The following is a 27,463-nucleotide window of genomic DNA, read 5'->3' on the forward strand; positions in this document are numbered from 1 at the left end:
AACAGCAGTAAAAAAAAATTTTTTTTTATTGCTTACATGGGTGGTCTCGCTCACAGCCCACCTGGTGTTAAGTGGTTACTGGAGCCCATAGACATCTACAACGTAAATGCGCCACCCACCTTGAGATATAAGTTCGAAGGTCTCAAGTATAGTTACACCAAATGTATACCAAAACTTTAAATTACGCAGCGCTCATTAAACAAATTTACGTTCGCATTAAAAATACTAAATAGCGACAATAAAAACGTAGTACACGCTCAAATGTTTAATCGATATGGGATTAAAACGAAGAAAATTTATTTAAAATTTTCCCCGGAGACGTTAAGGCTACGTATAATTTACGAGTGGCCGGTTGTAAAAGTTTTTGTTGCGAAAAGCGACTGAGTGCTATAAAATGCTCCGTCCCGCTCTAACGCGAGGTTTACGACCGTGAAAATGCGAGATAGCCGTATACTGCACCGGCAGTTTTATTGCTGAAACGTAAGAGTGATGCAAACGTATTAGTATTAGGAAGCTCAGCGGCGCTTGATGCTGAATTTAGTAATATCGACAAATTAACTTTCAACTGGGGTCGTTTCAAATTAGTCGTATCAAAAGCGAGTTATCTATATATTAATACGTGAAGCAAAAGCATTGTATCCCTTTTTACGAAAATTTCGCGGACGGAGGAGTATGAAATTTCCCTCACTTATAGAGAATATAGAGAAGGAGTGCAGAATATTTTTTTTTTTAATTATGTATAAAAAATACATTAAATTAAGAAAAAACATTACACACACTACCATGTATTTGACACACACACACGCATGAATACTATTTGTTTATTGTCAAACTTTTCTTATTGCTTATAGTCTGTGGTCAAATTGAGAATAGATTAAATATTGTTTGTCTTTGTTAATGTTTGTTTAAAGTGTAGTCTTAGCGAAATCTGTAAAGAAGTAGAATAAATAGCCTTTGACAATAGAATCAGGTACAAACTTACAATTTCAATTAATTATAGTCGAATTTCGACTACCGATGGACCACTAGTTTGATTTAATTCTCATAACCTTAATGTTACCGTAATTATTAATATCTATTTGACACACACACACAAATTTAAATCCTCTTTATTTATTGTCAAACTTTTGTTATTCCTTCAAGTCTGTGGTCAAATTGAGAATAAGTTAATATTGTTTGTCTTTAATATTATTTGTCTATAGTGGAGTCTTGTCGAAATCTGTGATTATAGAAATATAATAAATAGCCTTTGACAATAGAACCATGATAATATTCGAACTTCTAATTTTAATTAATTATAGTCGAATATCGACTACTGTGAGACCACTAGTATATATAATTCTTTTTTTTTTCCTACCTATGCTGATAGCCTTGAGAGGCTATTTCAGCTTCACCCTAACGTGTGTAGGTGAGCTCACGGAACTCAAACCGGAGTGTTGCTAACACTGACCCTAGCAAGAGTAGTGCTTCGCAGAATCTACCACCGGATCGTAAACGCGACCCACTGAAAAGATCCTGCGAGAAACTCAGTGGACTTAATTCTTCTGTCCGCAAGTATGTTTGTGAACTCCTCCTAAACGACTGGGCCGATTTTGATGAAATTTTTTGTGTGTTTTCCTGTGGATTCGAGAAGGGTTTAGATTCACAATTCGGTACACTACAAAAAACATACTGAAAGTTTGAAATTTTCGGATTTAAAACATCTGTACAGGACAGCGCCTATCGAGTCTGGTAGTATACATATATAGAACACTCAGACAATTACACGAATTTGAATCGAACCCACGACCCTCAGTCCAGCATTCAGGGGCACTAAGTACCATACCACCGGGCCAGTTGAACCTGCGTCTAGGAAGAGGCTCTGAGACGATCGCACACTAAATAAACTTGGGTACTTTACCTACAAAAACAAATACTATGGTTCTCAATTTAGCAAAAGAATTTTATTTTACCAATGCACCAAAAATATTTTTTATTGCTTGGCTGAATGAGCTCGAAATATGATCGACTATCTCTACCCCGTTACAATCTGAGGGACCACCCTATCAACACATACATATCTCGAAGCTCATACATCATAAGTTTCAATTTGATAACGGTTATCATTTCAACGACTAGGTGCCAAGAAAAAGCTTGAAAGATATAGTTAAACCCAGTTTTATGTCCAAAAAACCAAATTTCGTAACCTTTTACGTCTTACGTCTTACACCCGTTAATTTGAATGCGCACCGAATATATGATTTATCTGTCACGTGTCAATCAATCATCTCAATTCTCAAAATACTTACTCGTGAATAATGTCGAGGTCATAACGTCGAGGTCATAACGGCGGAGTCCCAAAACGATCGCGACGCGTACAGGGTCATTTTACGATTTCGTAAAACTCTTACATGAGAGGTTGCGTGTGCGGCAACATTATGGAGGGTAGAAGTAAGAAGGAGCATCTTGTATAGGGGACAAGTTGAAAAAGTGCCCTACAATTATGCTTTTATCTCGGGAGATAAAAATAGCACCTAGAACCATGTCGCATATTTTAAAAGATGACTTAGGACTTACAGCCTATAAGAGACGTACTGGTCATTTCTTAACTGATAATTTAAAAGAGAATAGGGTGGTAAAATCGAAACAACTACTGAAGCGGTACGCAAAGGGAGGTCATAGAACAATTTTGTTTTCGGATGAGAAATTTTTACAATTGAGCAACATTTTAACCAAAAAAATGACCGTATTTATGCTCAAAGCTCTAAGGAAGCTTCTCAATTAGTCGACAGAGTGCAACGTGGGCACTATCCGTAACAGTGTTTTTTCCCTACCTATTTTAGTAACCTCGTAGGGATATTCCAGATTCTCTGAACGAGTAGGTCAGCTCATGGGGCTCTAGCCTGGTGACGTTGCTAGCACTAGCATTAGCAAGAGCAGTGTTTCGCAGAATCTACCACTGGATCAGAAACGGGACCCAGCACTGCTTTTGCTAGGGTTAGTGTTAGCAACGTCGTCAGGTTTGAGCCCCGTAAGCTCACCTACTTGTTAGGTTACGCTGACATAGCCTATCAAGGCTATCAGCTTAGGTAGAAAAAAAAAACATCTACAACGTACATGCCGCCACCTAACTTGAGACATGACTTCTAAGGTCTCAGTTTTTACAGTACAACGGCTGCCTCATCCTTCAAACCGAAACGCAATACTGCTTCACGGCAATAATAGGTAGGATGGTGGTACCTACACGTGTGGACTCACAAGTCTTCCTACCACCAGAAATATTCCGATACTAAGTGATTCGAGAAGCCCATAAACATTATAACGTGAATGCCGCCTCCTACTTTGACATGAATCTGAATCTCAATTAATGGGATGTGCTATTAAATTAAAAATTGTTTCAAACGTATGCAATAAAAAACTTTGAGAAATCAATAAATTCAACAAATAGACAAGTTTTGTACCTTCCTCTTTGTGCATATAAACATTGTGATTTAAGTAATGTCTATTGACATTGACACTGTGAAGTTTTACCTTGAATGCTAATTAGCAATTGGCAATACAATAGGGTTCTGTTTGGCCCATGAATAAAAGGTTTTATATAGTTTACATACAGAACGCAAGAGGTCTCACAGTAGGACTACCTCGTATTATCCGGAAAGTATTGTAATAGACTATAGCAAACTTGCGTGTATATTTTGAATGATATTGAATTTCTCACCAATAAAACGATACATTTATTTTTCCTATTAGTTCAATTTTCGATGTGAGCAAGACCACAAATGTAACGTAACTAATAATTCTTTAAGTTAAATAGACTTTTTTATCATGTTTAGTTTTTTTTAAGTTTTCATTTGTAAAGAAACTTACAGCCCACCTAATAATGAATGTGCAGTGTGAGATAAGTCTGTTCGACTAACGCATTAAAAAAAGTAAATACAGTTTCAAATTTCAAAAATCATGCAATTTTTTTTTTATTGCTTGGATGGGTGGACGAGCTCACAGCCCACCTGGTGTTATGGTTACTGGAGCCCATAGACATCTACAACGTAAATGCGCCACCCACCTTGAGATATAAGTTGTAAGGTCTCAGTATAGTTAATTTAAAGTTAATCGGACGTATTGAAGTCTTTAAAAAATGCGTAATTTTTTTTTAGATACAGGCTAAGCTAATTTGATCCTTTTAAAAATACGGCTATAAAGTCCTTGGAACTGAACATTTTTGTTTCGCGGCTGAAATTCGGGTTTATCACGTGCATTGACAACATGTTTCACCACCGCTATAGGAACTAATAAATGTAGATATTAATATATATAATTGTAAAGGCGATTACATGCAGCAAAGATGCGAATGTTGCGATGGGTGTGTGGAGTAACGAGAATGGATAGAATACGGAATGAAAATGATAGAGGAAGTCTGAAAGTGGCACTTGTGACAGAGAAGCGGAGAAGTGCGCGTTTGGGATGGTATGGACATGTGATGAGACGAAATGAAAATGAGGTTGGTAAGAGAATGTTATTATAACTATGAATGTGGAAGGATATATGGAAAAAGGTAGACCTAAGAAGAAATGGATAGATTGCGTGAAAGACGATATGGGTAAGAGGGGAGTGAGCGAAGAAATGGTATATGATAGAAGAGTATGGAAGGAGAAAACATGTTGCGCCGACCCCAGGTGACTGGGAGAAGGGCAGGATAATGAAATGATGATTAATATATATAATTATAATATTATGTAATAATAATATATAGCTGATAAATGAAAACAGGACGATAAAGTTGACGTTCTTTACAAACGTCAAACAACTTCATTCGGAATAACTTAAAATAAGTACGTAAGAACAGTTTACAGGCGGTAATTCAGAAGTAATGTGGTCTTCGGACGGTCAGAACTTGTTTTATTGTTTGACCGTCAAAGTTTACGGTCCATTCACGTGTTGAGTGTTCAGTGCTCGCCAACTTTCCATGTACTATTGTAGATTGCTATAATTTAGCAAATATTTGTTTTGTATTCGTTATCAAAATTTGATTCTATTTATGTATATGGCTATCCCAATTTGCGTCACTGGCCGTTATTGTGGCTGTTATCGGCGACTTCAGTAGTGATTCGTTTGGTTTGAAGGGTGGGGCAGCCGTTGTAACTATAGTGAGACCTTATAACTTATATCTCAAAGCGCCACCAGCGCTTTTACATTGTAGATGTCTATGGGCGCCGGTAACCACTTAACAGCAGGTGGGCTGTGAGTTCGTCCACCCGTCAAAGCAATAAAAACTACCTAATCGTAATCGCGTTTGTATTAGAAAATGAAATAGTGAGGTTTTATTGAACTTGTAAAATTTATATGTATGTTTAGGTAAAACCTGGCAAGTAAAATTTGAACGACTTTGCCTTAGCTTACAGATTTAACTTTTTACAAGTTGGATCCGTTTCGATGACCATGGCATGGCACTTAAATCCGTTTACAAACGCGAAGTCTTATTCTGATCATTACCGTTAGATTTTTTTTATGTTTATTTTTAAAAACGTCTTTTTTATTGTAATAATTAGAATTTATTCCTTAAAATTGGCTTTATGTAGATATTCTAGAAAATGTAACTTTGGGCAGTTCATCCTATCTGTAATACGGGAGCCCATCATGATTAACAACTCTAGTTTTTTTTCATGAGTTTACAATTGAAAAAAAATTATAAAAGACGAATTCGAAATTTTCTGAATCGAGATTCGGTTATCAATGTTTTGAACATAAACGACAAAGATAGTCGCCATCAGATGGGTCGTCCGCATACTAGCGTCCGAATGCAATAAAAAAACATCTAATTTATCATAGATTTCAATGCAATTATGTTACGATAATTCTTTTTTGCTAAAGCTTGTGTAGTGATTATGACTGTTTTTCTTTTTTTTTATTGCATAGATGCTCACAGCCTACCTGGTGTTAAGTGGTTACCGGAGCCCATAGACATCTACAACGCGGGATTTACCCGCCACCTACCTTGATATATGAGTTCTAAGGTCTCAGAATAGTTACAACGGCTGCACCGCCTTTCAAACCGAAACGCATTACTGCTTTACGACAGAAATAGGCGGGGCGGTGATACCTACTCGTGCGGACTCACAAGAGGTCTTACCACCAGTAAACCACCATTTATCGTAATGTTTCCGCTTTAAAACCTAGGGCAGCCAATGCAATAAAGAATTCGACTTTAAGGCAGAAACCCAGAGGTTCAATTAAATTTTAATTTATTTATTTTATTAGGCTCACAATACACATCACAAGCTAAAGATACATAAAAAACACAAATAGAAAAAAACAAAATCTGGCCTGCAACATAAGTTATGTGCGCACGACAAAACAAGACATATAGTGCTGAATTTGTATAACAACGTTCTTTACAATTATGACAAAACAACACAATAACAAAAACTAATCTAACGAATAATGTAAGGAAAAAAAAATTATACACAATATAATACATTAAACAATTACATTAACCTACCTATTACTAACGTGGAGGATGTCCTTGAACATTTTTCTAAACGTAACTAACAAGTAAAAATATCTAACTCAGGTGACGACCTTGCCAGTTCGTTATAGGTACGACACATTCGGGTAATGGGATTATAGTAAGATATATTGTTTTTGTAAATTAGCAATTCAAACAAATTATTTTGGTTGACCCTTCGAGCACTAAATTTAATGTTTAGTGAAATCTGAGATCACGTAATCAATGCCTCAGTCGTGTAAATTAAAAACAAATATGAATATACAATATAACAAACTAGGTTTTAAAAAAGATTCGTGCATCAGCTACAAGCACGGGTGTGTAATTAAAGGCCATTTTCATAATAACATGTCATTAGGTCTGCTTTAAACAATATTGAAGTTCGTGGCTACTCTTTGATTGCGGTGAATTAAATCGCAAATAATACGCTACAATGTAGAGGCAATGACAAAGAGACGGGCTCGAGTGCACAAATTACTTTATTAGCAGACCACTTGTTATTCCTTTGATTCAAAGCTAATTCAAAATTGATTGGTGGTCTTAGGTTTGAAAACGTTAAAATGATTTCTTTCCGTGTATATTTAGTTGACATTGTAGTAGGTACGCTGTTAATTAATTTAATGAGGATCCGTCGGGAATGGACTCTTTAATTATTATCGAAAATTAACAATTATTTTATTCGATTTCTAAAAAAATTGTGTTTCTTAGGTTTTTGTGCGGATACAAAATAAGCTTAGTCAGATTGTTGTAATGTTAGATGTATTTTCCCCCTACCTATTCTTTGGTAGCCTAAGAGGCTATTTCAGCTACGCCTGGACGGGTAGGTGAGCTTACGGGGTCACCTGAGAGAATTTTGCGAACACTAGCCCTAGCAAGAGCAGTGGTTCACAGAAGTCGTCGTGGCCTAAAGGATAAGACGTCCGGTGCATTCGTATCTAGCGATGCAACGGTGTTTGAATCCCGCGAGTAGGTACCAATTTTTCTAATGAAATACGTACTTAACAAATGTTCACGATTGACTTCCACGGTGAAGGAATAACATCGTGTAATAAAAATCAAACCCGCAAAATTATAATTTGCGTAATTACTGGTAGTAGGACCTCTTGTGAGTCCGCACGGGGTAGGTACCATCGTACCACCTGCGTATTTCTGCCGTGAAGCATTAATGCGTTTCGGTTTGAATGGTGGGCCAGCCGTTGTAACTATACTGGAGACTTTAGAACTTATATCTCAGGGTACGTGGCGCATTTACGTTGTAGATGTCTATGGGCTCCAGTAACCACTTAACACCAGGTGGGCTGTGAACTCGTCCACACATCTAAGCAAAAAAAAACTACCACCGGATCAGAAACGCGACCCCCTGAGAAGATCCAGCGAGATACTCAGTGGGCTATACATGTGTGACCAGTTTACCTGTATCGGCGCGCAGTGTCGTCGCTACAAGGGCGCGGGCCGTGGCGAGTGTCGCCCCGTCGTCAGCTGGAGGGGCACCAGACGCGGCGGGACCTCGGGCGCCAGCACGTATCTCGGAGAGCAACATAGCGCGGCCACATCCTTGCGCGCCGACAACTCCAGCGCTCCGTAGCACAACGAATACTGCTGCAATCGCCATTGATGCATCATCCAATAACCTGTAACGGTCCGGACGTTTCAGTCGCAATGTACATATGAATAATGCAAAGCTGTGTAATGTTAGTTCAGCTCGGCAAATCGAACGTACCTTGTTATTTTAGCTATTGTCGGTGATACGTTTAGGCCAGCGGTCGGGGGGGGAACCGGGCTAAATTATCCCAAATGGGGTAAAAATGAAACTTTTGTGAGTAAAAAGTATATATTGAAGTGAAACTTCTTTATAATCGTTGTGATTTAAAATTATCGTGGGGTCTATAATATGAAAGATGCTAAAAAGAAGCGATTTCGTTTTTTTTTTTGTTGTTCTTCGCCATCGGTAATATCAACTTACATAAAAATATTTTAGGGTAATAATTAAAAAAGTTCCCCGATCGCTGGTTTAGGCCATGCGTCATCTTAACAGTTTTGTAATCAATAATCCGATTTCTTTATAGAAGATTAGTTCTTTCTATTTTATGTTTGAATTGAATTTGTTTTGTGATAGATGCCGCATCGCCTACCGTATTTTTTATTTAAATTAATATCAATCAATAAATAAGTTACAGCGTTTAACGTATCGTTCGCTATAGCATTGATTGAACAATAAATTAATTTGCAAGAGTATTTCTAATAAATCCAAAATAATGGCTTAAACGACATTGGCAATGCGATGGTCTGTACTCACTTATGTCTTCCGGAAATCGAACGATTTCCTCATTGCGATGCCGAAGGTGTAGCTCGCAGAACACTGGATCAAAAATATTTACTCCCGTTTCTGTGTAGGCTTTAGTTTTATAAATAAAATCGACAGTAATTTTAAACGTAATATTTTACTGTCTTAAATTATCTTGAAATTTGAAGTCGTCGTGGCCTAAAGGATAAGACGCCAGGTGCATTCGTAGGAAGCAATGCGACTGTACCCGGGTTCGAATCCCGCTTGCAGGTACCCATTTTTCTAATGAAATATAAAATAGCTACGAGTATACGTTACTACTACACAATTGAGACATGTATATCATGTTTCAAGACGGGTCGGCGGGAATAACGTTGTGACTGACATCTATGGACCCTTGTTACCACTCAACAATTAGGTGGTCTCTGTTAGGTGAGCTCTTTCTCAGATCTATGCCACGAAGACTGAAAGCAATGATTGTATTTTGAGTACATTTAAATTTGTAACTCGTCACCGCTCCAATCTTATTTCTAGATAAACAGCAATGAACATCTTGAGCAATGGTAATCCAGACCAAGACATTTGTAGGCAGATAAGATCTGAAAAATTTGTTACAAAAGTAACTAGTGCTTGGAGATGAAAAGTAAAAAGCGGGTATGACATAAACGATTCAATCTATCGGATGATTGTTTAAAATGTTTGCAAAGATCAGATTTGTAATTCAAAACTCCTTATCTATCTTTATCACATAATAACAGTACAAGTCTTAGTATGCACTGAATTCTTTTTTTATAAACCAACACAGTTTAATGTCTATCTAATTTTACAGTGCAGCATGAATATTCCTTTGTCAAATTGGGAGACGATATGAAAAAAAAAAACGTGTGATTAGAATCATCGTATGTTCGATCGATAGTAAGTTTTAGCCAAGTTTTCGATTTAACAGATAAAGGTATAATTACACCTTTTTTTTTATTGCTTAGATGGGTGGACGAGCTCACAGCCCACCTGGTGTTAAGTGGTTACTGGAGCCCATAGACATCTACAACGTAAATGCGCCACCTAACTCGAGATATAAGTTCTAAGGTCTCAGTATAGTTGCAACGGCTACCCCACCCTTCGAACCGAAACGCATTACTGCTTCACGGCGGAAATAGACGGGGTGGTGGTACCTACCCGTGCGGACTCCCAAGAGGTCCTACCACCAGTAATTACGCAAATTATAATTTTGCGGGTTTGGTTTTTATTACACGATGTTATTCCTTCACCGTGGAAGTCAATCGTGAACATTTGTTAAATACGTATTTCATTAGAAAAATTAGTACCCGCCTGCGGGATTCGAACACCGGTGCATCGTTACATACGAATGCACCGGACGTCTTATCCTTTAGGCCACGACGACTACAGAATAAATTCAAACTAAATTCCACTAGTGAGATCTCAAGGATTTTAAATTAGCAATGACTTCGTAACCAATATTAGAATCAGCATGTTCGAAATTTGTATAAACTAGAGGTCCCGCAGTTGTCGAAATTCGACTATAATTAATTGGAATTGTAAGTTTGTACACTATTATGATTGTATTTTATACTTCTATAATCACAAATTTTGCCAAGACTACACTATAAAAAATATTAACAAAGACAAACAATATTTAATCTATTCTCAATTTGACAACAGACGTCAAGAACAAAAGTTTGACAATAAATAGTATGCATGCGTGTGTGCGTCAAATACATGGTATGTAGTGTGTGTAATGTTTTCTTTATTGATTTAATGTATCTTTTATGCATTATTTAAAAAAAATATTAGCATTGTGCGCTTCTTCTCTATCTTCTCTATAAGTGTGGAAAATTTCATACTCCTCCGTCCGCGCAATTTTCGTAAAAACGGATACAAAGTTTTTACTTCACGTATTAATATATAGATTTATGTACGTACGCAAGCATGTAAGTACTATCAGATTATAAATTCTAAGGTTCGGTTTTTTTATTGGAATGATTATTATCTTAACAGACTAAACTATTAATTTTATTGATGCTTATTTATTAATGCGCTTATTCTGTAATGAGGTAGTGCCTATCAGTTACAAATAGAAAATAGTCTTAGTTTTGATAAAACAACGCATATAATTATGTTAATAACTCGGCTATTTGAAATTATCTCAACAATTATTATGGAGTCGTGTACGCTAATTAATCATAATTAATCAAATGTTATCGCAAAGGGCACGATGTTTGCTTTATTGTATTATAATGTTATAGTGTGATTAAATACGGTTATAGCATACAAAAACAAAAACACAATGTGTCAGTTAATGTTATGTCGTTGCGATTTTTTTTTCTTTTTTTCTTTTGTTATAAAGATCAGTGTTTGTTACTTTGATTATTTCAAAACGTACTTTATTTCGATTCGTCGTGGCCTAACGGATAAGACGTCCGATGCATTCGTGCTGAGCGATGCACCGGTGTTCGAATCTCAGGCGGGTACCAATTTTTCTAATGAAATACGTACTTAACAAGTGTTCACGATTGACTTCCACGGTGAAGGAATAACATCGTGTAATAAAAATCAAACCCGCAAAATTATAATTTGCGTAGTTACTGGTGGTAGGACCTCTTGTGAGTCCGCGCGGGTGGGTACCACCGCCCTGCCTATTTCTGCCGTGAAGCAGTAATGCGTTTCGGTTTGAAGGGTGGGGCAGCCGTTGTAACTAAAACATGAGACCTTAGAACTTATATCTCAAGGTGGGTGGCGCATTTACGTTGTAGATGTCTAAGGGCTCCAGTAACCACTTAATACCAGGTGGGCTGTGAGCTCGTCCACTCATATAAGCAATAAAAAAATAAAAAATAAATTCAAATAGTAACATAGACAATAGTACGGGCAGTAGATTTCGTTAGTTCAATTGCCATTCGAGCAGTTGTAATAACCATCGGTGATCACTCACCATCAGATGTGATGGTGGTGTAGAATCGGCTAACTTCTAAAGTAATAGACACCGCTAAAGTAACTACTCATAGTTGTATAGTATAGTTGGGTGATTATTACAACCCGTAGGGACAATAACGTAAGCGTGCTTAAAACCAACGTAAGTAGAACAAGGTTTGTTTTTTAACCCTACCTATTAGTTGGTAGCCTTAAGAGGCTAATGTAATCTGAGAGAATTTGCTAAGACTAGCCTAAAGAGCAGTGCTTCGCAGAATCTACCGCAGGATCGGAATCGCGACCCACTGAGAAGATCCGGCGAGAAACTCAGTGGGCTGTGTCTGCGGGTTATTTCGTTCGTCGAACTCTTCGTCGTAATCGACGAGTTTGACGAGGACGGTATTGGGGTACAACATGGGACAACAGAAGTACCAACCTGCTGACTTGTGCTGTGAGGCATTATGCGCTCCGTAGGGTAAGGACATGTTTTTCCAAATGACGGATGGATTACTACTAAGGATTCTGGTTAACTTTTTACTATGTAAGCCGAGAGCTCGTATTTAATCTATTTTATCGTATTTAATCTATGCCGATATCAGTCAAAAATTTAAGAACGAAAATCCACTATCGGCTACTTTCAAATTCCTTTCTTTCAAAAGACATAGAATATCCGTTGTTTTGACTTTTTTAAATTGATCCTTTGATTTGGTCTTGTGTGTTCTCCGTATCGATGTTACATTAATTTATTTGTAGACATAACATAGAGATATACTTACGCATTATTACATTATGCATATATTTTCCATTGCCCCCTTCCCGGTAATGGACTATAAAAGTGGCGAGTAACAAACAGCAACAAGTCATAACCAGAGAGAATCGTAAAGAGTACTTTATAGCTTCATTAGTATTTAGAATGATTCGTAACGGAAGTAGAATATCACTATGTAATTAATCTTATTGCAATAAATTTGTATCTGTGTGCAGCGTTTATTGTCCATAATTGGCTGGTCCTCCACCCTTCGCGCTAATGAGACATTGATTAGACGAGAACAGGTAAAATGTATGCAATCTGACGGTTCCCCTTATATTGGTTTCTACTGCATCACAAACAGATGTATAACTGAATTGGCACGTGGTCGATACATATAGAACGACTTGGCACTTATATCATTGACACTACCACATACTCGGTATTTGCTTCATAGCAGCAAAACGCCACAACTCTATTTTCAGTTTAAGCAAATATAGTCTCTGGTAACATGGAATAGAATAGCAAATCCTACGTAGCACTTATTGGTCAATGTTGTCTGTGGAGCAATAAATAGATACAGTTTGATACCGTCATTACGTATGAGATTTAAATATGCATCGTCGAGCGACATTGTAGCGAACTTGTTGCTATTATAGTTCGATTACTTTACACTGATGCATTTCCTTATTTTCTTAATAAAGTTGATTGTTTTATTACGTAAGTGAAATGATAATCGCGTGTGAGAGGTTTTTTTTGTTGATTTAAACAAAATATTTGTTTGTTACTCAATTCATAATGTCGTTTGAGGGATAAGTCGATCTATAGCATGTAAAGGAGTTACATACAGTGTGACTATTGTTTACTCTTTAAGTACGATTTTCGTCTAAAATATGTTATACAATAGGCAAAAAGATAAATGAGCATTACTCTTATAATACTGAATATACCTGTACATACACATAATATGGAATAATTCAGAATAAACAAAAATGTGTGTGTGTGCAATCTTCTGTGCAAGTCACACACGGTAGAAGTGAAACCTCTAAAATATAAAAATAATCGCAAAGGTCAACCACTCCGCAGTGCAATGGAGCAGCCGCACCCGGGAGAGCCGCCTGCATGATCACGGTATCCCGCCCGACGCCAGGTAGCTATGATTTATCAAGAGAAATACGAGAACGCCTATCAAATGTGTAACATCTCGTCAACGCGATGCAGGAATTGTTGAATTTACGTGCAGCGACATCTGTTGATAACAAACTAAATAGAAATAAAAGTATCTCAGGGTGTGTAACGGAAGGAATTAAGATGGCGCGTAACCGAAAAACGTTACATACGTTTTTTCCTCCCTACGTCGATAAAGAAGTTTCAATAAAATACTTAATTGCGTTTTCTGTGATACAAAAAGAAAACAATATTTAAAGCCCTCATTTTCTTTTAAAATTAATATTGAAAATTAAATAGTACATATTACTATAGGTACAATACAAAACTGAACTTTCTTTTCGCTCAATGACAGACAGGTGAGTGATTCAGTCTAAGAAAAATATTTTTTGAAACTAAAGAGTTTTAATGGTTTTAAATGATGATAAAAATAAATAATGAAAAATATATGTTTTTGCTAAATACAGTAAACGTACAATATTTTATTTTTTAAATAATTAAACATCCTTTGTAAAGCTATATCTTAGGGCTACTTATAATATATTTGTATGTTCTCGTCCATGCCTCCAGTATTTATGTTAAGTTGAATAATCCTTACGGACACAGAGTTACAAAGTGCTAATAACACTGAATAATTATTACAAGACGAGCTCGCGTCTGCTATCTTACAAACACTTATAGGCAGGCAATCGATTCAATGAAAATCATATTTCCTGTACAGTTCAATGCTTTTTAAATAATACATATAATATCGCAGTAGGCAGCGGCTTGGCTCTGCTCCTGGCATTGCTGAAGTCCATGGGCGACGGTAACCACATACCATCAGGTGGGCCGTACGCTCGTCTGCCTACAAAGGCAATAAAAATAAATAAATAAAACTAGCGACCCGCCCTCGCTTCGCTTCGGATACATGAAATTTTATTATTTATTATTTACGACCTCACATTAGAAATCTCAAAAATAACAGTATTTCTCCACTATTTAATGGATGTTATTATACATATAAACCTTCCTCTTCAATCACTGTATCTATTAAAAAAAACCGCATCAAAATCCGTTGCGTAGTTTTAAAGATTTAAGCATACATAGGGACAGACAGATATAGGGACAGAGAAAGCGACTTTGTTTTATACTATGTAGTGATAATAAATAAAGCCGGAAGCCGGTTTAGGTGAAATCATTGAAATATAAAAATATCGCATAGTTCAAACGCGAATGTGAAATATTCAACGCTATTTACAAAAATAGAACAATTAAACTGTACTAATGAACCTACCGCTATTCTTGTCTGAATTCGAACTGATAGACAAATTAGTTGCAACGATTTGCGCATAATGTTCTCGGTGACAAGTGGAGAGCTATTTTCGTATTGACAAGAAATTGATTGAGTTGTACTCTGAGGACTTGATAGTTCGTGATTCATAGCTGCGTGTATTTACTTATAGGTACTTATACTATTAGTTAAATCGATTTTGAGCTTGAGTGGCCTAACGGATAAGACGTCCGGTGCATTCGTGTTGAGCGATGCACCGGTGTTCGAATCTCAGGCGGGTACCAATTTTTTAAATGAAATACGTACTCAACAAATGTTCACGATTGATTTCCACGGTGAAGGAATAACATCGTGTAATAAAAATGAAACCCGCAAAATTATAATTTGCGTAATTACTGGTGGTAGGACCTCTTGTGAGTCCGCACGGGTAGGTACCACCACCCTGCCTATTTCTGCTGTGAAGCAGTAATGCGTTTCGGTTTGAAGGGTGGGACAGCCGTCGTAACTATACTGAGACCTTAGAACTTATATCTCAAGGTGGGTGGCGCATTTACGTCGTAGATGTCTATGGGCTCCAGTAACCACTTAACAGCAGGTGGGCTGTGAGCCCGTCCACCCAAAAGACAATTAAAAAAAAACCAAACTCAACTCTTACACTCGCCAGTTACATAAGATCCTTTCCCATACGACAAACGTTCAAAATGCCATTGATTGAGGTTGATAATTGCGTGTCGCATTTGCTCCGACGGGACACGGTAAGTAAACTCATAAGTTATTCTCATTTGAATTAGTCGAGTCACCTTATCGTAATTGTTCAGAACTCAAGCATAATAAGTACGATATCCCAACGCGTCCTATGAGAATGCAATGTTGATATGTCACATTGTTTATTACATTAATGTCATGGCAACTGGGGGACACTGATTGGGGGTCTTTCGCCTTACGGGTATAGAAGTTGACGTTACAATTTCTAGGCATCCACTTATTGTCTGATTAAGTGTGTAGCGGATTTGTTAATAACAGATAATTTGGCTTTCCTGCCGGATACCTGGACCGCATCCTTCAAAGTGATTTCGTGTAAATTAATTTTGTTAAAATTACCAAGAGGGCAACTTTAAAAAAATCAGAATCTCGATATACCTATATGAATCAAGAAAATAATCTTATATCATTAACTAGCTTTTGCCTGCGACTCCGTCCGCGTGGAATAGTTACTTTGGCATAACGCTAAATTTTACCCCCACTTCATTTACGTAGAAAGTGAGAATATTTTTGAATTATATATTAGAATGTTAAGAAGCCATTTAAACCTCTATTTTGAAACATGCTTTATTGGTGCTCCACTTCTATTGACCTTACCGTGATGTTATGGCTTTCCTCAATAAATGAGCTATCTGATACTGAAAGATTTTTTCAAATCGGACTAGTAGTTTCTGAGATTAGCGCGTTCAAACAAACAAACAAACTCTTCAGCTTTATAATATTAAGTAATATAATATTAAGTATGACGACGATTGCAGCTGAAAGTAAGTATTGTACTTTTTGACGAAGCATGTTGCGAATAATAACATGTACTTTTAGGTTAGGAATATTGTGTTCTTTTTTTTATAATAAATATCATTATAGCTCATATTAAGTATAGAGTGACTGTGAAATTATTGACACATTAGTCATCCGTAACCACGAAAACTGTTAAGTACTCTCCGAAATAATTAACCGAAATTAATAATAACGCGAGATAACATGTCCATAGCAACGCAACTCTTTTTACAAATTTACAATTGAAACCGTACTCGATAATAAAAAAAAAACTTAATGGTATTAACAATCTTTAAATGACATAGTGACAAGCTGAACAGATTCAGTGAACAATCGGATCACTGTGCACTTATCGACAACTGTTACAACAAACAACATTAAAACAATTCATTGTACGAAGCTCAGATAAGTAAGACAAGCATTATATCATGCCCGACAATTGCCAGACTCCATTCGAATTTTTTTTTTTTTTTTTCATGAAAAATTTACATTGGCGGACTTAATGCCTAAGACATTCTCTACCAGTCAACCCAAGGTAGTGCAGGGTAAATAGTGGTAGGTGCAATGAAATTTTTTTTTGGTGGGCTGTGAGCTCGTCCATCCATCTAAGAAATAAAAAAAAAAAAAAAAATTATATTAAGTTACGAATACATACACAAAAAAGTATATATATATACATAATATATACACAATCACAGTCACATTTACATACATACATATATACACACATACATGCATATATACATATAATAGTTTATACAGTATTAAAAGGAATATATTAATAAATTTCCTTAACTACAACTATCAGAACCAGAGCTCTAGATTGAGGTATTCTATTCGATACATGGTACTAGCAGCATCGACTGACTCGCCTAATCTCTTTTATTTCAGTTTGGCAAAATCACAATCGCATACCCACTATCACTCATGCTGGTCTATACTATTCAAATTTACTGATTACTCATTAATTTAACTTGATTTAAACGTGTGTAAATAAGCACGTATAAAATGAGCCTCCTCTGTGTCCTTGGAAGAAACAGGTATATACATATTTATTTATTTATTATTTATTTAAATATGTATATGGAAGCCCAGTCCTCGACCTAACATTAGCGAAGAGGTCTAATCCTTTCAAAATAAAATATTTGGTCAGATAAGATGTAGGCCACATCTCCTCCGTATATTCTATTTTAAAAGACACGACTGTGTCGTATTTCTAAATTTAAATCATAAAATATTTCCTATAATCAAAGGTAGATCGCGGCGTATGGCAACATTATTACACTTGACAATGTCATCGCGTTGAATGACCGGCGAACACTGAGGCTACTGTCAAGTCAATAATCAGTGGTATTTATTAAAAATAACAACAATAAATCCTTTATGAAGGAGTATGTAACAGTTCTTAAGAATTATTAGAAAGTTATTGATTTTTATCAGTAAAGCCATATTTCGTTCTCTTGTGGTCTCATTGATAAACGCGACGGAGCCAAGGTCAATTTATCGTGTCATGAAAAACGTGCATTGTTTTAATGATATTTGAAAAAGAATTTCGACTATCTATTGAAAACATGTTCACGAACAAAATTTTGTACTAGAAAAGTTTACTGTAGGTGTCTCACAATGAATAAAGATCGATGAATAAATAATTTGAAATTTAATTTAGAAGCGTATGCCGCTGCCCTATTGGGAAACACACCTCACTCAATCCGACTGACTGATAATCTATTATTTAAGCTGCGAAAATAGTTACTGACTGCATTGTAGGGACTAATCCGTTCATGAGCTTCCTATTTCGTGATATAAAGCCTGCCGATAACTTATTAATGTGAAATCTAGAACTCGTTTAGGTAGTAACGCAACTGAGACTCTTCTCTCGAGACCTGGCACTAAATGTATCAAGAACAGCTTCCCTGGTGTCTAAATTGGGGCGCGATCGATGGTAACGGGATAACAAAATTGAAACGAACATTAAAAAATGCCAGTTGTTGGCAACCCAACAAATTGCTATAAAATCTTTTTGAAGTGAAACTTTTTTATGTGCATGAGGGTAAAGTTTTTACAGAACGTCACACAGGTATGCAAACTACTATTGAAATTAAGTACTTGTCAAATGTCAGTAGTAGTAGTTGTTGTATTTTTCCAACTGGAAAGGTAAATGTATCATACCATACAGCCTAATATTTTATAATTTTTTTGTGAAAAATGTTAATAGGAATTGAAATGAAATGAAAAGAATTTGGAACATTAATCAAATAGCACGAAATTAAATTAGAAAATATAAGTCATTTACAATTTAGAAATCTAAACATAATGTGACTGTCAACACTGAGGTTTGAGATTGACATTTGACAGACTTTTGGCGGGAACATATCTTCCTTTTTCCCTTCCTCTAAGTCTCGGAAATCTAAAGTTTTAGATTTGTATAAATTTATGCAAGACTCAAAAATTAGTTCGCCAAAAAATTTTCACTTCTGACATGTGTACTTTGTACGCACGCACTTTTTTATGTTGTGGTTGTGAAAAAACATTAATTTTGAATTTTGAAATGTCTTAGATTTGTCATTCTCTTTTTTCCGTGCAATCCTTGCGAGTTTATTTATTAAGTTCCTTGCCCATCCTAATCCTACAGTCCACAACACCAGTTAGGTCAGTTAAAATCGATTCTCATTCAATCTGTTGCGTGAACAACTCGACAAGCGAATATAAAATTCAAATCAACATTCTGTATAATGCGAAACGTCGTCATAGATGCTCTACGAGCATCATTGCTGTATATGATAAAAGGTATAACTCAGGTCATTGTTCAGATGTCAGATGTTAATTTGCTTTATCGCGTCCTTGTCTGTCACTTGACGTGGTTTCATGTGTTATTGAATTTAAAAAATATGAATTAAATATTATTTACCTGTCAGTAACTTCATCATAGTATCAGTTTAACTAGTTCTAATTTGGTTTATTATTGTCTTAGACGGACTAAACAGCTCGCGGCTCAACCGTGATTAAGTTGTTTGCGATGTCATTGTAAATTCTTTATCGAATTCAGGCGTATAATTTGATAAACGTACACACACCAAGCGTCTTGTTCATCAGACCACGAAGATTCAAATCTCACCTATCTCACACAACAACTTTAGCTTCAATTGATTAAAAGCAATCGCACCTCATATTATATCGTCAAACAAGATTGGTCTATTTGATTGAGTGACAGATGACCTCACAAAGCCTGTTAAGTATTCAAATTTAACTAGGCTATTGAAACCGTATACAAACACGTTTCAAAACTTAATGAATGACGAAGTGTACCCCAGTAGCGTACATGATAAAGCGTGTAGGATCAACAAACTGCAACATTGTTGTTGACACCTTGACACAGAACTTGAACCGATATACGACGAATGATATTCATTATGTAACACTTGTTGCCTTCGCCTGTTACCCAATAAGGTAAACAGAGTGTGGTCTATGTTTGGGATTATGTTTAGATATAATTGCTTGAGGCTTATAGCTTTTTTTCATAGCTAAAGTTGGTAAAAGGCACGGCCTGATCGTCGACCTGGAAAGGTCAAATTGGAGTCACAATATCTTGATTTCATTACGTCAAAAGCCTGTACCTACGGAACCATTTAAAACAGAATTCATAATTGGTTCACGGTAGAAATTGGCAGGATCGGATGTACTGTAAAAAACTAAGAACTTAGAACTCATGTCTTGTGAGTCCGCACAGGTAGGTACCACCACGCTGCCTATTTCTGTCATGAAGCAATAATGCGTTTCAGTTTGAAGGGTGGGGCAGCCGTTGTAACTATACTGCTTTAGAACTTATATCTCAAGCTGGGTGGCGGCATTTACGTTGTAGATGTCCATGGGCTCCGGTAACTACTTAACCTCAGGTGAGCCGTGCGCTCGTCTACCAAGCTAAGCAATAAAAAAATCTATCCAAAAGGGCTTGCAACCTGCGCTACACAGTATTAAAACAGAAATGAATTGATTAATTACGAGGTTAGGTGACATAAGTAAAGATAACTATTATGATGACTGCCATTGTTGGATGTACTCGTAGTCGTAACGGCCAAGGTGACCGAGGACAGGACATTGTTGTAATTTAATATCATAACCTCAAACTGTATGGGTTTCCATATGATTGAGAATCGTGTTATGTTAGGCCTATGTCCAGCAGTGGACGACTGTGGGCTGTTGATGATGATGATGAGAATCATGTTAAGCTTTGCAATTAGCAATACTAATATTATAAAGAGGAAAGATTTGTTTGTTTGTTTGTTTCGAATAGGCTCCGAAACTACTGGACCGATTTGAAAAATTCTTTTTCCATTAGAAGCCGACATTGTCCCTGATGAACATAGGCTACTTTTTTAAAAAAAAAAATTATTTTATTTTTTTGGTTTCATGTGTGTTTTAATGTTTCCGAAGCGAAGCGAGGGCGGGTCGCTAGTTAGCAATAAACACCGAATCCGAAATTCAAGATAAAAAAAATCACCATAGACAATCTAGTTAGTACTAGTTCCTAAGTTGTTCAAATTAGTGCCAAATTGTTCGATACCACACCAAAGTGAAGCAGTCTGTCTCATAAAGCATATGATATATTGTTAATTAAATTGAGTTATCATAAAGTTTACTGTGACACTTTGAACATTATTGCGAGTTTAATTATTTTGACCTCTATCATGATCTACATTTAAACTGAACGATAAGCAACTGTTTTCAAGTCAACAGTAATAATTGGAAACATAATTTTATTTTATTTATATAGCTGCATTACGTTATTTTGTGAGAAACTGACTAATTAATTACTATGGCTGATTATTTTCTTTGTTACCAGGCTAGATTATAAAAGTTTTATTTTTATTTTATTTTTTATTGCTTAGATGGGTGGACGAGCTCACAGCCCACCTGGTGTTAAGTGGTTACTGGAGCCCATAGACATCTACAACGTAAATGCGCCACCCATCTTGAGATATAAGTTCTAAGGTCTCAGTATAGTTACAGCGGCTACCCCACCCTTCAAACCGAAACGCATTATTGCTTCACGGCAGAAATAGGCAGGGCGGTGGTACCTACCCGTGCGGACTCACAAGAGGTCCTACCACCAGTGAAAATTTTGAATGTAGTTCTGAATAATCACTCAGTGGTCCCTCAGTAGTCGAAATTCGACTATAATTAATTGAAATTATAAGTTTGAACATTATTATGGTTCTATTGTCAAAGACTATTAGGTATACTTTTAATCACAGATTCCGCCAGGACCACATTATACACAAATAATATTAATCTATTCTCTATTTGACCACAGATTTTAAACAATGACAGAAGTTTGACAATAAACAATGAGTATTTAAGTGTTGTGTTAAATACATAGTAGTGTGTGTAATGTTTTTGTTATTTATTTAATGTATGTTTTATGCACAATAAGAAAATATATTAACATTCTGTTCTTCTTATTTATATTCTCTATAAGTGCGGGAAAATTTATACTCATCCGTCCCCGCGATTTTCGTAAAAAGGGCTTCAAAGTTTTTGCTTCACCTATTAATATATAGATCTACTGGGTGTTTATTAATTCGGGAAACTAACAGTACATAACAACCATGGGGTATATTAAAGACAGGTAAACAGAAATGACTGAAATTAATGATTTCTAATTTACAAAAAGGTAATAAAACAAAACAATAAAAATGCCGCTTCTGGAAGCTGGCATTCCAAAATTGTTTTTTTATATTTTGCAAGTGATAAATGAAAGATGTCAACATTGGACTGACACAACATTATTCTTTCATTGACACGTATTACAATGGGCAGGATACATTGCTCCTTCGGCGCGCACTGTGCGGTACCGTGGGTTTCGTGGAGTCGGAGTGGTGGGGCTCGATGGGGTTTAGTCGGTAGTCGGTTTTGCGGGGTAGCTCTTGGTGGCTGACGCCGTGCAGTGCTTCGCGCGTCTTTCTCAAGGCGTAGTCTCCCGGCAGGAATTGGGAGAAGAGGAGGACCCCTGTCTTCTTCTCCCTGTTCTTCTCTGGAAGCGCCGGAGTCCGACATAACCCGGTCTCTTACCCCCCTCGACCGGGTATCCGTAAATGGATTCCCCAGCGTTAAAAAAAAAAAAGGATACATTGCTCGAAGAACAGTGTGCTTAGTGCGAGTTTTTTACCGTTCTCGATAGCGTAAAAGTTAACTCATATTTGTATGGAATAGGATCGTTTGCCTACGTTTGCCGCTAGGAGCGCTGTTCCAACTACATACAAAACTATGGGTTAACTTTTACGCTATCGAGAACGTTAAAAAACTCGCATTAAGCACACAGATGGCCGTTGGGGACGAAAAGTTTTCTAATGGCAACCGCGCACCGGAAAGCGTGGGTAGGCCTCCCACTTGGTGGTCCGACGATCTGCAAAAGGGCGCGGAGATCTGCTGGATATAGGCTACGCAGAACCGGTCATTATTTTGAACCTTTAGGAAGACCTATGTCCATCAGTTGACGTTTGAGAACTGATGATGATGACACATAAGAGTTTTTAATTCGGTAACCTTTATCAAGTTTGAATATTGTGAGTCGATCGCAGCATTTACATATGCAGTATAAAAACTTGCTTTAAATGTTTTTTATAATAATCAGTAGGTGTTCTGAAATCAAGGTCTATGTTTGCACATACATATTAATGCCTCCACGCCTACACTCGACTTGACGATGTTTTATAATTCGATATTTTGATAATTTTAGGCAGATTAACCAAAAATTGGCGTGATTTCAAGAGGGTATACAGAGGTATAGAGAGGAGGCATAGAGTCTAGAAGGTACAATATACAGGAGTTCTAGAACCGGGCGATTCATGGTAATAAACGATGTCTGGGAACACAATGTTTCTGTAGAACTTATTAAAAGAACGCAACCAAAAGACATCCCCCGGACTATTGATATTAATTCTCCATTAACTTTACTCTATTCTAAGCATGTAAATACACTTTATAAAATTTTATCTGCTAATAATATTTATCTTTAAAGTAGTTATTCTAACATATTTGTTTGTGCTGTTTTTAAAATAACAGATTCGCGTATGGAAAAACTGAACAAATTTATTTGCAGTTTTTTCTTTTGTTTCTCTAAGCACCTGTCATTTCTGTGCATGTGACATTGGCAAAATCAATGACAAAGGCGTTGGAGCCAAATTTCTTTATAAAAAAAAGAACGCAATAGTTCCGCGCGTCTGGAATGGTCTATGTTCAAGCACGGGGTTGGTGCCGTTGTTATAGAGCCGCGTCATCTCGAGTTATCACCGTGGCTCCCTACTTTTTTTTTTCTGCCTATGCTGATAGCCTTCGGAGGCTATTTCAACTTCGCCCTAACGTGTGTAGGTGAGCTCACGGGGCTCAAACCGGAGTGTTGCTAACATTGATCCTAGCAAGAGCAGTACTTCGCAGAATCTACCACCGGATCGGAAACGGGACCCACTGAGAAGATCCGGCGAGAAACTCAGTGGGCTGTGTCTATGGGTTAATTCGCTCGTCGAGCCCTTCGTCGCAGGCAACGGGTTCGACGAGGACGGTGACCAGTGGGCTCCCTACATGGAGCGTACGTAACAAAGCAAGAGGCCTAACGTCACTCCATAGACACAAATCCAACCTATTTTTTCCGACTTATCACAAGGAATTTTCACATTAATTGTGTTTGTGGTTGAGGGATTGACCCAGACACCTCTCCAGTTTCACTAGGGCAGGTGGGCGAGGAAAGGCTCTCAGCCAGGAGGGGTGGAATTTGCCAACAGACATTAATTGTAATAACCTATTCATACTTTAAAAGGGTAGTCACTAAAAATAACGCGGTCCAAGTGTCAGTAATAGATACTGGAAATGCGCTCGCATTGTATCGGCTTGCGTGTCTCTTGATAGTGATCGGAACACGACAACTCTGTGTCGATTACAGAGAAATAATGGCCAATTAGATACTGCACTTTACAATTAAGCATATAGGGCTACACGTGTAAAATAATTTTATAGCGTACCGATATTATATTATTCTTATTAGGCTTTTGAAGGAAAGGTTGTATTTAATTGATGCGATACAATGTTGCAATACAATTTTGCGGTATGTTAAATTTATACTCATGTTTGTAATTAGTCTTCGAAATTCAATGGTATCATAACCAATGCTAAAACAGGCGACTAACTTTTCATTTGCATTGACATCTCGTGACAAGTTGCGAATTAAATAACAAAATTTGTAAAATTTCTAAATGGATCTAAAGGAAATAATTGGTTTTTCAAAGTGGTTGTCCGTAACCATAAGCTTCATACCTTCCGTGTCGCCGTCACCCACTTTGAAATATGAAGGTCTTAGTGTTTTTTTCCTACCTAAGCTAATAGTCTTGAGAGGCTATTTCAGCGTAACCTTAACTAGTAAGTGTGCTCACGGGGCTCAAACCGGAGTGATGTTAACACTGACCCTAGCAAGAGCAGTGCTTTGCAGAATCTACCACCGGATCGGAAACGCGACCCACCGAGAAGATCCGGCAAGCAACTCAATGGGCCGTGTCTATGGGTTAATTCGCTCGTCGAACCCTTCGTCGCAAGCGACGGGTTCGACGAAGACGGTTAATGGATCGGGAGGATCCGTAATACTTGTCCAACATGAAATACATCGTTCCTGCACGGTAGAAATAGGCAGGTAAACATTTTGATCCTACTGGTTCGTAGATCCAACAGAATTATTTTTCAAATGATAAAATTAATTTTTAATGATAGACATAATGTAATTTAAATAAATTGCCTTTAAACGAACAATAATAAGAAAATAAAAGTAGGGAAAGGCTTACATCGATGTCAGTTACAGAGTCACATTCAATTTAAATATAATATTGGTATTTACATCAAATGTCCACGTTCGGTTTACGTTTTAGCATACAATAGACTACTTCTACAGAAATCACTCAAAGTTCTACGTTAAACGATGTCCAATGTTGTCCACTGAGTCTGATTATAGGCTATTGCATCGTAGTTTAACTTGAAATTGTTTTCAAATCACTTTGGTATAACAACGAAGGCATTAAGAGACGCTCATCTATACTAATATATAAATCTACAGTGGTTTTTACGGATGTTCCGTTATAACTACTGAACCGTGCATCCGATTGACTTGAAACTTGGTATTCGTGTAGAATATACTTAGTCTGGCCACAAATACTGTTACAATTAAAAATAAACAAAATATTACATTTGAATTTGGAATCTGTCATTTTTATATGATTGCTCATTGAGTTTTCTCATTTTGGCGCCAATACATTGTACAATATTTTGCGATATTAAAATGGAGTGGGGTGATAAAGAGAACCGAATCGCTGTGATTGCATTACACAAAGTAGGTATGGAGCCAAATGCAATTTTTAAAACTCTCCATACGCTTGGTGTTAGTAAAATGTTTGTGTACCGGGCTATTAATAGGTGCAATGAGACCTCCTCTGTTTGTGACAGAAAAAGATCTGGCCGTCCACGTAGTGTTCGTACGAAAAAGGTGGTCAAAGCAGAAAGGGCAAGAATTCGAAGAAATCCTGTCCGAAAGCAAAGTTTAAAGGACTGTATTGCTGCCAATGGAGACCACTTCGAATAAGCTTTTTATACTTTAAACTGTTTTATATTTATGTGTTAAACTAACACACTGTAAAAGTATTACATGTTATTTGCAATAGAATATTTTTTGTTTTCCTTTGTAACAGTATTTATGGCCAGACTAAGTACATGTACTTAGTGTATAGGCTAATATCTATATGAGTGTTGGACTCCCTAATAATAATGACAGTAAATAATAATGTTAATTTTAAATGCCCAGCGAAGCAGGTGAGTACGGCTAGTACTTTCTAAATGTAACATTTTATAACTGACTAGTTTTTGCCGACGACTCCGTCCGCGTGGAATAGTTACTATGACATAACGCTAAATTTTACTCCCACTTCATTTACGTAGAAAGTCAAAATATTTTTGAATTATATTATAGAATGTTAAGGAGTTATTTAAACCCCTATTTTGAAACATTCTTTATTGGTGCTCCACTTGTATTGGCCTTACCGTGATGTTATAGCCTATAACCTTCCTCAATAAATGGGCTATCTAACAATTAATATAGATATTAGTATAAAAGTATGGATAAATTTCGTAGTATAGTGTGGTAATAAATAACAGAATATTATACTTATATTAATTGGCTATCACAGGTTACCACAATCCTGCCAATTCACGCAGCAAAGATCTCTTATTTTAAGGTGAATGGAGGCATTCATATAGTCCACGGGCTCCAGTAACCACTTCACATTAGGTGAGCCATAAGCTTGTTTACCATAAAAGAAAAGTAATTTCTTTTTCAGAAAACATCTGCTCGCCGCGTTTTGAACGAACAGAATTTTAAGGAGATAAATCTAAGGGTTTGAACTCGTCTCAAACTTTGAAAACATTCAAAAATCGTTGATGATGGACGTAGATAAAGATTTGCAGACATAAAGGCTTACATAAAATGACTTTGCTGTGTATGTCCACGCCACATATCCCAAAGGACATTTGCCGATGGTAGTATTTTTTCCGGATTTTGATCCTGTTTTTTATTTTATTGCCCTTGTAGGCAGATGAGCATACGGCCCACCTAATGGTGAGTGGTTACCGTCGCCCATGGACTTCAACAATGCCAGGAGCAGAGCCAAGCCGCTGCCTATCGTCTGTGAGCGAGTACAACCATCCTTCCATTTCTGCCACGAAGCAATCAAGAGTTTCGGTTTAAAAGAAATGATAGCCATTAAACAATACTGAACCGAAGGCGCCATTGATAGCAATAAAAATATTGAACTATATTATCAAACCATATCGTAGACGTAAATTAGACTTCACAATTCTTTAATGCTAGTAAGTACTTCACATGCGCAATAAACCACGTCAAAACAGAATCGCACACATAAGATGCGTTAACAATCAAACATTACCCAGCAAATAGAACGTGAATGCATTCATTTTGTTAATGTAAACAAATTAATATTTACATTGGAGCATCAT

General features: G+C 36.8%; 1 protein-coding gene across 8 annotated transcripts in view; it reads right to left on the minus strand.

The window, feature by feature from the left end:
• Positions 1 to 27,463, minus strand: part of Dsx (doublesex) — a 203,764-nt gene that overhangs the window by 55,391 nt on the left and 120,910 nt on the right. For 3 of the 8 annotated variants that reach the window (XM_062675972.1, XM_012688749.4, NM_001043406.1), the window contains 1 exon segment: positions 7,895 to 8,112. The exons of 3 other annotated variants lie outside the window; for them this stretch is intronic. In XM_062675972.1, coding sequence (XP_062531956.1) covers positions 7,919 to 8,112 — 194 coding nt within the window. In that variant the 3' untranslated portion in view covers positions 7,895 to 7,918. 8 annotated transcript variants of the gene reach the window in all.

Source organism: Bombyx mori, chromosome 25 (assembly GCF_030269925.1).
Source record: "Bombyx mori chromosome 25, ASM3026992v2".
Taxonomy (NCBI): domain Eukaryota; kingdom Metazoa; phylum Arthropoda; class Insecta; order Lepidoptera; family Bombycidae; genus Bombyx; species Bombyx mori.